General features: G+C 35.4%; 1 protein-coding gene across 5 annotated transcripts in view; it reads left to right on the forward strand.

Annotated features, from left to right (window-relative positions):
- LOC143230005 (hypoxia-inducible factor 1-alpha-like) overlaps positions 1-12,678 on the forward strand; it is a 176,416-nt gene that overhangs the window by 23,708 nt on the left and 140,030 nt on the right. The window contains exon 2 of one of the 5 annotated variants that reach the window (XM_076462945.1): positions 6,297-6,655. The exons of the other annotated variants lie outside the window; for them this stretch is intronic. Within the exon in view, the coding sequence (XP_076319060.1) occupies positions 6,630-6,655 (26 nt within the window). The 5' untranslated portion in view covers positions 6,297-6,629. The remainder of the gene's footprint in view (positions 1-6,296; positions 6,656-12,678) is intronic. 5 annotated transcript variants of the gene reach the window in all.

Genomic DNA, 12,678 nt, shown 5'->3' on the forward strand with positions numbered 1-12,678 from the left:
TGTATAATCAGTGGGGTGCTGTTTAATTTACTTTTTACCTACCTGTTGCAGGTTTGTTATTTTATGATGTATATCTTCACAGGACTATACAGTCCTTATCCCTTTGTCCATGCCCCTTCAACTCCACTGGACCTTGCAGTGTTTGCCATTTTGTCCATGCCCCTGTAACTCCACAGGACCATGAGTGCTTGTCCGGTTGTTCATGACCCTCCAGTTCCACAGGAGTGTGCAGTGTTTGTCCCTTTGTCCATCACTTCTCAAGACCTTATACAGCTTGCTCCTTGTTCATGACTCTGCAAGTCGACAGGACCTTGCAGTGTTTCCCCCTCTCGTCTATGTCTCTGCAACTCCACAACATCCATGTTGCTACTTCAACATACATACCACATATTAGTAACACTTCATACACTGTCAATGTTCCTATAAAATACAACGATGAAACTATAACGTTTAACATTTCTGTAAGGTCGTTATGACACGATAGTCTCAAGTAATCACACTTTTTGTCAGGTCGTTATAGGTAGCCTCACAATAACACTTTTTTTGGTCAGGTCGTTAAAGGTTGTCTTAAATAATAACACTTTTGGTCAGGCGGTTATAGGTAGCCTCACAATAACACTTTTTTTGTCAGGTCGTTAAAGGTTGTCTTAAATAATAACACTTTTGGTCAGGCGGTTATAGGTTGTCTCAGTAACACTTTTTGTCATGTAGTTATAGGTAGTCTCAAATAATAACACTTTCGATGGGTCTTTGTTTGACGAACAATTCGTGTATTTTGGTTTTTATTTACACTTCAGCGAATATTTTCGTTAATATCTACTACATAAAAACTAGGCTTAGTAAGTGACATAAATTAAAACATATCAGTTATTGTGAAATGTTGTTAACTGGTATAAGTGGTTAAATAGTTACAGGATTTTGGAAGATGTTTAGATTATAAAGTTTTAAGTGTTAAAACTTGTTTAATTGTGTTACTAAAAACATTTTCACGTTATAAAACAGTCTTTTGATATAAGGAATATTTTATTATGCATAACCTAAATAGGTTGAGATTAATTCTTTCTACCCTTTGTGTGTTAAAGACAAGGGCTTGTATTCCAGTTTGCAAAAAATAATTATAAGAGTTCTTCCTATTTTATGGCCGTAGGTGTGTGATAAGAGTGACATTCAAATTGTACTGTTCGATTAGGGTATTCCAAGAGTTAGAATGTAGATACTATTGACTAGTTAGTTTTCTTCTAGTTCACAAGTTCAAAACTAGTGGAACGTCTGGTGGCTCAGCGGTAACTAAGAAGGATAAAAACCGTGTTTAGATATCTGTGGTTAGCACAGTGCATATGGCACATTGTGTGGCTTAACAACAAACAAATAAATTAAAATTCAGTGCACCAGTATTGCCAGATCTGAAAAATAGAACTATCGCATTTAACGAAATATTGTTTTATGTCGTAAATATTTAGAAATGGATGAAGGTAAATAGATTTTCGTCTATAAACCTTTATATTCCATAGTACTAAAAGAAAGGTACCACATTTCTTTTCTTTATAGAAAGGACTAAAGAGTGACAGCGATGATGTAAAATAAGCTAACATTATTTTTAAACATAACCTTACATACAGAGGCTAATTTGAAAGCAAGAAGCCAGAAGAATAGAAAGAATTGTTCTTACCATTCAATACATGTGACTGATTGGCAATTTACTTTTCTAAAAGTAAAACTGTATTAATACCAAGGTTATAGCAGAAGATAAAATGCTTTAATAATCGTATCGTATTACCTCGCTATTTATTATATCTAGGTGTGTTTTACAAAAAGTGGTGTTATTCTCGCATTATGTGCACATGTGTTGGTACAATTGTGGTACACTCTCGCCGACTCAGAGTAGGGACCGATAACTGGAGGTCCGACGGATATCTGTGAGGGCTCGTTAATCTGTGAACTGTTGACTGAAGAAAACAGTTGCAACTATAATTCTTAATAACAAAACAAAGATAAACACAACATGAAAACAAAGAAAGACATATTTGTTGGACCGGGAAGAAGAAAGTGCAACTTCAGTGTGCTATTTCTCATCATTGTAGTGGGGGCCTCCACCCCGCAAGGTTAACCTACCACACTAAAATATTAAAGTGAAACCTAATCTGAATGGTTTAAAAACATCTTGCATTGTGTGTTATATCCAAAATTTAGCATGAAAACAAAAGTAAAGTTATAGGGAAAACTAAAATGTTTCTTACCATACGTTTATAGCAAAGTTCAAGTCATAAAGTTACCAATACCTGCCTAACAGACGACAGCCTGACGTCTTATAAAAAATGCAATAAATAAAGCTAGGTTGCACATGTCACTTACCAACGACATGGTCTTCTTCCACTACAGCTGAGGTGCAAGGGTGGGGTTCCCCGAGCCATTATCCAATTCGTAAACAGGAATAATGGGCTTCAAGTCTGGGACACCACTAGCTAATATTTCTTGCAAGAGAACACGATTATATGCCAATAAGTGACTGGGTTTCGGGCAGAGCTAGAATCAGGAAAAGAAAACGTTTCTGTGACTTTTTATATCCAAAAATGTCGTTACCCACCAGTTACACATGGTGACATCATATATAACACACAGTTAATACGTTAAAGACTTAGATATTAAATTAAAAATCCACAAAGTTTTATTTTTTAAAGCAAACATACTCCCAGATTTGTGAATACTTTAACTACGACAGGAAATTTAACTTTTTATTTTATTAAACTAAAGCATGAGGAACACATAGTTTACTCTCTGTGCTGGAATAGTTGGACAGCCAAGGCCATCTGTGGATGAAACAGTTCTTTCAAATGCGTGCACTTTTTGGAACTTCCAGAATTATTTACGTTTTGACTCTTTCTCGTTTAATCGTACATCATAAAAGTAAAATAAATCTGATATGTTTGGTTATGCTGGGACTACTTCTGCAGATAGCCGCTTTGCACATATATCCTCTGATATGTTTGGTTATACTGGGACTACTTCTGCAGATAGCCGCTTTGCACATATATCCTCTGATATGTTTGGTTATACTGGGACTACTTCTGCAGATAGCCGCTTTGCACATATATCCTCTGATATGTTTGGTTATACTGGGACTACTTCTGCAGATAGCCGCTTTGCACACATATATCCTAAACAATTATATTTCAGTCCAGATGTTGCAACCTATAATTTTGTTATAGAAATTACTTTATTTTTACATCTAAACAACCTTGTAAACAAACCTTGCAGATGTAATACACTTATTTTTTTAATAATCCCAGTTTAATTTTTTAAAAAATCAAAAGTTTTGATACTAATTTAAAATGTCCTTTTTGATTTTGCCGAATAAGAATATTGTTGGACTGCTGTGAATGCCACTATAATTTCTGTCATGGTTTACAAATAATATGATTGTAAGGTATTTCCTTTATATATGTCTGTCTTTATATTCTTTCACAGCTCAACAGTGTAAATTTTAAAAAATAACATGTTAGTAATAAAACTGTTTTAAAAAAGTCGATCTTCACATAAATCCTCAGGGAAAGAACCCTCACCAATCGTCTCGGTCTTTTATCCTTTAGATGACCACCCACGTGAAGGGTGAACCAAGCAGTAAAGACCAGGGAACCACCATTGTTTGCTCATTATGCTCCTTTTCGATCTTATGAACATTCTTCATGTATTTGGCAGGCGTGTTTTCACTATCTCAGTGCATTCGTTTTGTACTTTTTGTGAAACCAGAAAAATGATTTATCAGCCTTCTGTGGATCTCCTTTTTTACTTTCTTCTTGGATTTTTTACATACACCCATCATGGTCATAAAAGAGGTGAACGTGTTGCCTGCGTATCCTTTTCACCCTGTTTTAATCGCCAGACAGTGGGTCGTTTACACATCCTTTCTTCAAGCGCCAAAGGTCTCAGACACATCATTGGTGAATTTTGTACTTACGTGCTACACCTATTTTATCTTTCTGAGACTATCAGTTCACTTAACGAGACAGTTCTCCTCCTCTCTGACCATAATAAAATATAGGGTATGTGGTCAGTAGTCACGATCACATGTAGGAAGACCATTTGCGTGTCTAAGTCCACTGACAACTTCCAGTTATTGTCTCACAGTAGCAGCTATCTGAAGAAAGACAGTCAGCGTGTCTAAGTCTGTTGACAACTTCCAATCATTAGCTTTTAGTAGAATGTGGTTTCGTGTTGTACACTCACTTCCTCGATTCTCTCCAGAACCAGATTGTATGTCTGAATGTGAAGACCTTTAATTTGTGTGACTTCGCAACTTATTGCAATTTGTCTTGATGGGTCATTTTCCCAAATTTCTCCTCAGTTGTCTGTTTACCTCTTAGAAATATCTGGAATCAACAGCAGACTAAAACACCAACAGTTCTACAGACCGTTTCGGTTCTTCACACACTGTCCACTGCTGCTGTCGAGACGTACCAGCTGCTTTAGTTACTTCTCTTTGTATCGGTGTATGATGTCGCCAATCATCTTTCTATTGTCAGCATCAATTGCACTTCCAGATCATTTTATTGCTTTCATACCGACTCCAATTCGCTCTTTCTGAACTGCTTGGATATTATCTTTTGTTTTTAGGCGCTCTTCCGTATCTTCCACTGTCTTCATTGTATTCTGCTTTCGTCTTGCTGTTGTGTTAGTAAGATACTACGTATCCTTGGAATCATACAGAGTAAGATACAAATACGACTTTACCATGTTGTATTCTTCACTAAGGGAAGTTAATGATAGTAACAGCTTCGAATTATGGGCATAAAAACGTTCAGTAAGAAAGGGGGGGCACTAATCCATTGACTAATGTAGTTAAAAACGTTCAGTAGGAAAGGGGGGACACTAATCCATTGACTAATGTAGTTAGAAACGTTCAGTATGAAAGGGGGGACACTAATCCATTGACTAATGTAGTTAGAAACGTTCAGTATGAAAGGGGGGGACACTAATCCATTGACTAATGTAGTTAGAAACGTTAAGTATGAAAGGGGGGGACACTAATCCATTGACTAATGTAGTTAGAAACGTTCAGTATGAAAGGGGACACTAATCCATTGACTAATGTAGTTAGAAACGTTCAATATGAAAGGGGCGGACACTAATCCATTGACTAATGTAGTTAGAAACGTTCAGTATGAAAGGGGACACTAATCCATTGACTAATGTAGTTAGAAACGTTCAGTATGAAAGGGGACACTAATCCATTGACTAATGTAGTTAGAAACGTTCAGTATGAAAGGGGGGACACTAATCCATTGACTAATGTAGTTAGAAACGTTCAATATGAAAGGGGCGGACACTAATCCATTGACTAATGTAGTTAGAAACGTTCAGTATGAAAGGGGGGACACTAATCCATTGACTAATGTAGTTAGAAACGTTCAGTAGGAAAGGGGGACACTAATCCATTGACTAATATAGTTAGAAAGCAGACTCTCCATTCCCTCTATCATGCGTCATGGAGAATTCATCCTCCTCATCATTGGTCACATGAATTTTCTGATATTTTTTAGCCTTTCACTTGCTTTTTCACATTAATCAAATGCTTATAGACAGTCAGAAAGGCAGTGTACAGCCTTTGTAATTTTTAATTGTTTCTTCTCCTACCATGAGTGTTCGTTCTTCATTGAGCAGAAAATTTATGTGTAGTAACGGCTCGTTTGGGTTGAGAAAATTTTTTACGTAGAGGAGCGAACAACGTTTCGACCTTCTTCGGTCATCGTCAGGTTCACACTTTACATATATATTTTTCTATAGAAGTGGGTTTTCTCGACATCACTGAGCAGAAAATTATCCTTTTACATACATTTCTTTCTTCAGAGAGAGACTTGTGGGTTTCTTCTGCTTGAACTTCGTAACAGTTGTTCTAGCTTGTTGAGAATAAAAACAATAGTCAAATCAACCACGAATACACGGATGACTGAAGATGTTTGATATGGATCTTACATAAATCCTGCCCACTTATTAGTTTTACAGATATTTCTTTGTTACATTAGCTGTTGTTTTACTAAGACGGTTTCTCTTTGTAACATTAGCTGTTGTTTTACTAAGAAGATGTGACTGTTTCTTTAACTGTTGTTTTATTTAGGCGGTGTGACTTTGTTTCTTTAACTGTTTTACTAAGATGTGACTTTGCTTCTTTAGCTGCTGTTTCAATTAGACGGTTTCTCTTTGTAACATTAGCTGTAGTTTTACTAAGACGGTTTCTCTTTGTTTCTTTAGCTGTTGTTTTATTAAGACGGTGTGACTTTGTTTCTTTTTTATTTATTTAGCTGCGAGTAAAAGCGAGTCGAACTTTATCGCTTCAGGTGGATGAATCAACAGATGTCGCAGGTTATGCGATGTTGCTTGTGTTTGTTCGCTATATTCACGAAGCTAGTTTTGAAGAAGACATACTAATTTGAAAACCTCTGCCTACTCAAACAACAGGCGAATAATTATTTAAACTGATCGATTTATTTACGGAAGAACATGAGATCCAGTTTGCACTGACGGCGCTGCAGCTGTGATAGGAAAATTTTCAGACGCAGTGGCACGCATAAAAAACAACACCCGAACATCGATAGTATCCACTGCTGTCATCATTGTCGTACACTTACGATGAAATGAATGCCAAAAGACTTAAAGAAAGGTATTGGGTGATGTCATAAAAATAGTTAATTTTGTAAAATCAAGACCACTATGCGAGATTCTTCAGTTTACTCTGTGAAGATAAAGGAAGTTTGCATCAAAATTTGTTGCTTGATACTGAAAATCTGGTGGTTTGTTCGGTTTTACTAACTGCATGAGGAGATATGTTTCTTTTTATCTCAATGTCATTTTGAACTTGTATACAAATTAAGGGACAAATGATGGATACAGAAAGTGGTTTATCTTTCAAGATCTTCAAATATTCTATATATCTTAATTTATGATATAAATATTGTAATGAACGTGCTAGAGCACAGGATATATGTATCTTGATAAAAACAAGTAGAAACTAGGCTATACATGTAAATGCAATCGCCAGAGACTAGGCTATATGTCTTAATAACAACAGTGTAGAGTATACTGTTTACCTCTTTAAAAACATTAGAGGCTATGATATATATTTTAATAAAATTACTAGAGATTGGATGATGGATATTATGATAAAAATACTTGAGCCTAAGCTAATATCTTAATAAAAATGCTGAAGAATGGGCTATATATATCTTAATAAAAGCACTCTAGACTAGGTTGTAAATATCTTAATAGAAACACTAAAACTTAGGCTATATATCTAATCCAATTAAGTAATAGGCTATAAATATATTAATAAACTCTAGAGATTAGGATATTTATCTTAATAAAATCACTAGAGAATAGGCTGTATATCTTAATTAAAGCACTCTGGACTAAGTTGTAAATATATAATTGAAAACACTGTAAGACTGGGCTATAAATATCGTAACGAAAAACAGAGAGACTAGGTTTAATATCTGAATAAAGCACTAGAATATCGACTCTACGTATCTTAATAGAAACATTAGAGACTGGGCTATAAATATCTCGATAAAAACAGTAGAGCCTAGGCTATACATATCTTAATAAAGATACTAGATACTAGGCTATATATCTTAATAAAAATATTAGACTGTGTTATGTATATCTTAATAAAACGCTATAAACTAGGCTATAAATATCTTAGTAAAACGCACAAGAGACTAGCCAAAAATACTTTAATAAGACACTAGAAACAATTATATGTATCTCAATAAAAACACTTGAGGCTGGGCTATAAATGTCTCAATAAAAACAATAGAGCCCAGGCTATACTTATCTTAATAAAGATACCAGGCTACATATCTTAATAAAAACGTTACAGACCGTGTTATGTATATTTTAAGTAAAGTATAGAAATTACTGATCTTATAGATGTTTCAAAAGGTCATCGAGAAACTCCCTCTGACGTTGCAGAATTTGGAACACAAAACTGATGTCATGCACTTTGAAGTCTCTATGGCACGTGCATGTCAAGTTATTCTGAATGCTCTATTTAGCAAGTAGTCTTAGGCTCACAGATTATGGATTTTAATAGTAAAGGAAAAGTGTAATCTGAACGTACAGTAATTACTGTTTACTCTAATGTACATTAGCGATAAAAGTGTAGACATTGACAAACTGGGCAACAAACAGAATGCAAGTTTACTTTTATTGCACCCTGTAATTTCAGTACTTTGTGTTGTTTCATTTACTTTCCATCAGCTATACGAAATTGATACGTGTGGTTGTAGTTGTAGGTCACTAGGTTTAGCTGTAATTGGTTTGTAATTAACCATAGAGCTGCATAATAGACTGTCTGTGCTCTGCTCACCACTGGTGTCGAAACCCAATTGTTAACGTTTTGAGCCTTCAGACTTACCGCTGCACCCCACTGCGGCACTAGGTTTGACAGTATTTAAAGTGACTGGTTTTTAGCGGTGTGGGTCCGGAGACATGCCGCTGTGCCACTGGGAGAGGAGGAAGGCGTTTATGTATATGCTTTGATACAGCCTGATAGAGTTGATATGTTCAGGTTCTCTCGGGGTAGAACCGGCATGGTCTGTCTGATTAAAGCACTAGAATCACAGTCAGAAGGTCGGAGACTCAAATCACCATCACCGAACATGCTTACTCTTTCAGCCGTGAGGGCATTTTAATGTGACGGTCAATTCCAGTATTCATTAGTAAAAGTTCCCAAGGGTTGTTGTTAACTAGGTGTTTCCACTCTGGTCTATCACTAATTAGTGATGGTTATCGTAGATAGGCTTTGTATGGTTTTGCATGAAATTCACAACAAACCAAATCAAACCTCACGAGAAAGAAAACTCTGGACTGTTGTGTACAGTACTAGGTACAACTCCTGAACCAATCAACTTGGCTGTGTTAGTGAGATCTGAAACCTATTCCTCATAAGACATTTATTAACGTAGTTTTTAATTGGTCAGAAGCTTATTGTATAACTTACACTTTTGTGCAAATTAATTGAAACAAATGGTCATTTTACAATATATTTAGCATGGCAAACGGTGTAGGCTTGCTGGACCTGCTGATTTCCTTTAATAGTCATTTTTTTTCACACAGACGGCATCATTCGCTGTGTTTTTCAGTACGGTCGATCTATTTTTGGGATATATGACGAAAGTTTGAGGAATATTACGTCATTCGAAATTGCGTTAGAAGGGCAAGGAGACCAGTCAAAAAACAACTTTTTACCAACTCAATGAATAAAAAACGGTATCAATGGGATCTGAAATACAAGAACTGGACGCAAGAACAATGGAGGAAGGTGTTCTTCCGTGACGAGACTCGTTTCTTCGTACAGGGTCAAAGAAGTCTGCATGTTCGTAGATCTCCAGGTGAGAATCTTCGAGAATTTCATATTAATCAGTTTGTAAAACATCCCTTGAAGAAGATGTTTTTGGGCTTTTTCAGCTACTATGGCGTCGGAAACTTACATATCGTAGAAAGTATGATGCGAGGACAATAGTACATCGAAGTTTTGCAGGGAAGAGTCGTTCCAGAATTGAAAAAGAGATTTCCAGATGGATCTGGCATTTTTCAGCAAGATCTGGCTTCCGGGACACACATCGAAACTTGTGAAGAATTTTATGACTACAACGCGAATAAAGGCGTTGGACTGGCCTGGAAACTCTCCGGACTTAAATCCTTTTGAAAATCTTTGGGCGATTTTTAAAGGAAGACTTTGGGGAAAAGACTGTTCTACAAAAGATAAGCTAATTGAGGCTATAATTGAGGTGTGGTACCACGATCCAAAAATTAGTAAAGATTGCAGTCAACTCGTGGACTCGATGTCAAAGCAGATTAATGATCTTCTGAAAAATAAAGGTGGTCATATTATGTATTAATTTGTGAGTAATTTTTGGATTCTCAGAAATAAAACGCAAAAAATTGAAAAAATCGTAATTTTCCGTCTTGTTTCAATTAATTCGCACAAGGGTGTACATCATATTCTTGTTAAAATTTTAATCACAATTATAATGATTTATTCTATTGTAATTTGTAGTATTATCTTCATTATAACCACATCAGACAAACATGGGTTCATGTGAGAATGTGTAATTGTAAAAAAGGATGTTTGTAATACCACATCACAACAATATTGACGAGCATCACATTTATTTGCAACATTATGTATTTAGAGTTATCTTCTATCTGTTTCTGTAGCGTATTATATTCAGCTTCAATAATTCTCTGAATGGGTTTTTATTATGGTACTGTATTGCGCCACTTGTATCCATGATGTATCTTTATGTTCCAACATGTTATTTCTAGCCTTACTTTAGTTGTACCACATGTATCCGTGATGTATCTTTATGTTCTAACATGTTATTTATAGCATTACTTTAGTTGTACCACATCAGTCAATGATGTGTTTTTGTTTCAACATGACATTTGTTGTATTATTATATCAGTATTTTATTGCATAAAGTGACTGTTATTATTATTATTATTTATTATAAAATGACTATACCAATATTGTTATTATACGTCTGGTACTTGTGACTGTATCAGTGTTGTTATTATTTGTCTGGTACCTGTGACTATATCAGTGTTGTCATTCTGGTAATAGTTAAAAGTTAATGTTAACAGTTAACTCCTGGTTGTGATTTCAGTATTGACACTGTAATTTTGTTACACCTAGCGCACAGTCCGGACGGGGGAAGTATTTTAACCCCCATCCATAGTACACCATAACCTCACATTTTATAGCCTTCTGAAATATATTTTCCGAAATTAAGTTTGAATAACAAAGAGACAGACAAGTTAAAGTCGACGCAGTCAAACAGGTAAACTTATTTGTGATCCAATTGAAATTTAGACCATTCATAAAACGAATTTGTGGTCTATTCATAGAATAAAAATTGGATAAAATCAGTTAGTTTAACAATTTCTAATATATATATATATTAGCCAAGCAGAATATACAGTAGTTGTGAAAATCAAAAGTAAAATAACTTTGTTAATAACATAGCGAACCGACGTTACAGGCAAAAGCCCTTCATCAGGTTAACAGTAGCAATGAAATTGTTAACATAAGGGTTAGGTTGAAAGAACAAATAACACATGGTTTTAAGGCTGTAGAATATGTTCCCGAAGCTACAAATGAAGCTAAAGGATAAAGCATATAAATTATAACAATAAAAGTATAAAAACGTATAAATACAGTTAATTTCTGCAAATAAACTAAATAAAAACAGAAGTGTTAAACAACAACAGGCAACAGTGTAAGAACATAGATGAACACTTGCATCGGGGAAGGTATAAGAACTGAATAGGAGGGATGAACAGCTATGAAAACAAAATAATATAAAGGGAACAAAAACGGATTAATAAAGTGAACGGGGTGGAGACCAAAAGAGGGTGCACCTATAAGTCGTGGATCAACAACCCCACTTTCTCCAAATACCTTTGAAATGTGGTGCCAGCTACATATCAGAACCACATACCAATTCATTTCTTAATGAAGACTTCCGCTGTAAAGCCCACCGCTAGTAGAGCGATAAGTCTACGGATTTACAACGCTAAAATCAGAGGTTTGATTCCCCTTGGTGGGCCCAGCATCTGGAACATTCAAAAGCTTAGAATATTTTGTACAAAACTGCCGTAACGATATAGACAAATTGAGTTTACTAAGTAAACCTAAACACAGTAACCTAACTCCTGATAAATACAAAACCTCACCAACATTTTCCAAGCAACAAAACATAATTATTAAACCTTCTGATAAAGGTGGCACTGTGGTAGTATGACGTAAATATCTGTACCTTGTTAAAATTGAGAAACAACTATCCGATAGTAATTTTAACAATACCATCTCTTAACTAGTGATTGAGCTACAAACTGCCATTAATTATTTGATTAAAAAGGTAACTTGCTATTGGATGCTATCAATCTCATGTTAGTTATCCCATAATCCCAAAAGTTTACATCCATAAGATTCATAAACCAGCAAACCCTGGTCGTTCAGTTATTTCCACCTGTAACTGCTTCAACGAATTAATTTCGTCTTTTATTGACGTCCTTGAGTCCATCGTTTCGTTTCTTAGTTACATAAAATATACGACACGTGCACTCAGAATTTACCGTGGACATACAAACACTGTACACACCAATTTCCCCATAAGGATAGTATGAGAACCTTCAAACATTATCTGGATATGTGTTTTTCACTAAATCCCCCTGCCCGTATCACCCGAACTGGTATTAGTTCTCCTTTTATGGTAGATTTTACCAACAAACAAAAGGTGTTACTATGGCTGCTAAGAATGGTTCGTTGTTTGCAGAATCACATTATCAAGGAATATTTCCTACCTTCCACGTCATGTTGTGTGACTGAAATCACTTTTGTAACACATCCATTCAACATTTATCTTCACACGGACTGTTTACTCAGAGAGTTTACATTTTTTAGATATTCCTATCTCCATTTAAAACTGTCATTCACCGACTTTACTGCCAATCCTTTCTTACCTAAAGTATGACTCTTCACGTTGTACGTTTCAATATCTTCTATATTTCCAATTCATTAGACTGAGCAGATTATGCAGTGAAACAAAAATTCCGTTATGAATCGAAATATGAAAATAAGAAAGATTTATTAGTCGCTCCTACCTCAAGTCTTTAATAGAA

This window comes from Tachypleus tridentatus, chromosome 10 (genome assembly GCF_004210375.1).
Source record: "Tachypleus tridentatus isolate NWPU-2018 chromosome 10, ASM421037v1, whole genome shotgun sequence".
Classification (NCBI taxonomy): domain Eukaryota; kingdom Metazoa; phylum Arthropoda; class Merostomata; order Xiphosura; family Limulidae; genus Tachypleus; species Tachypleus tridentatus.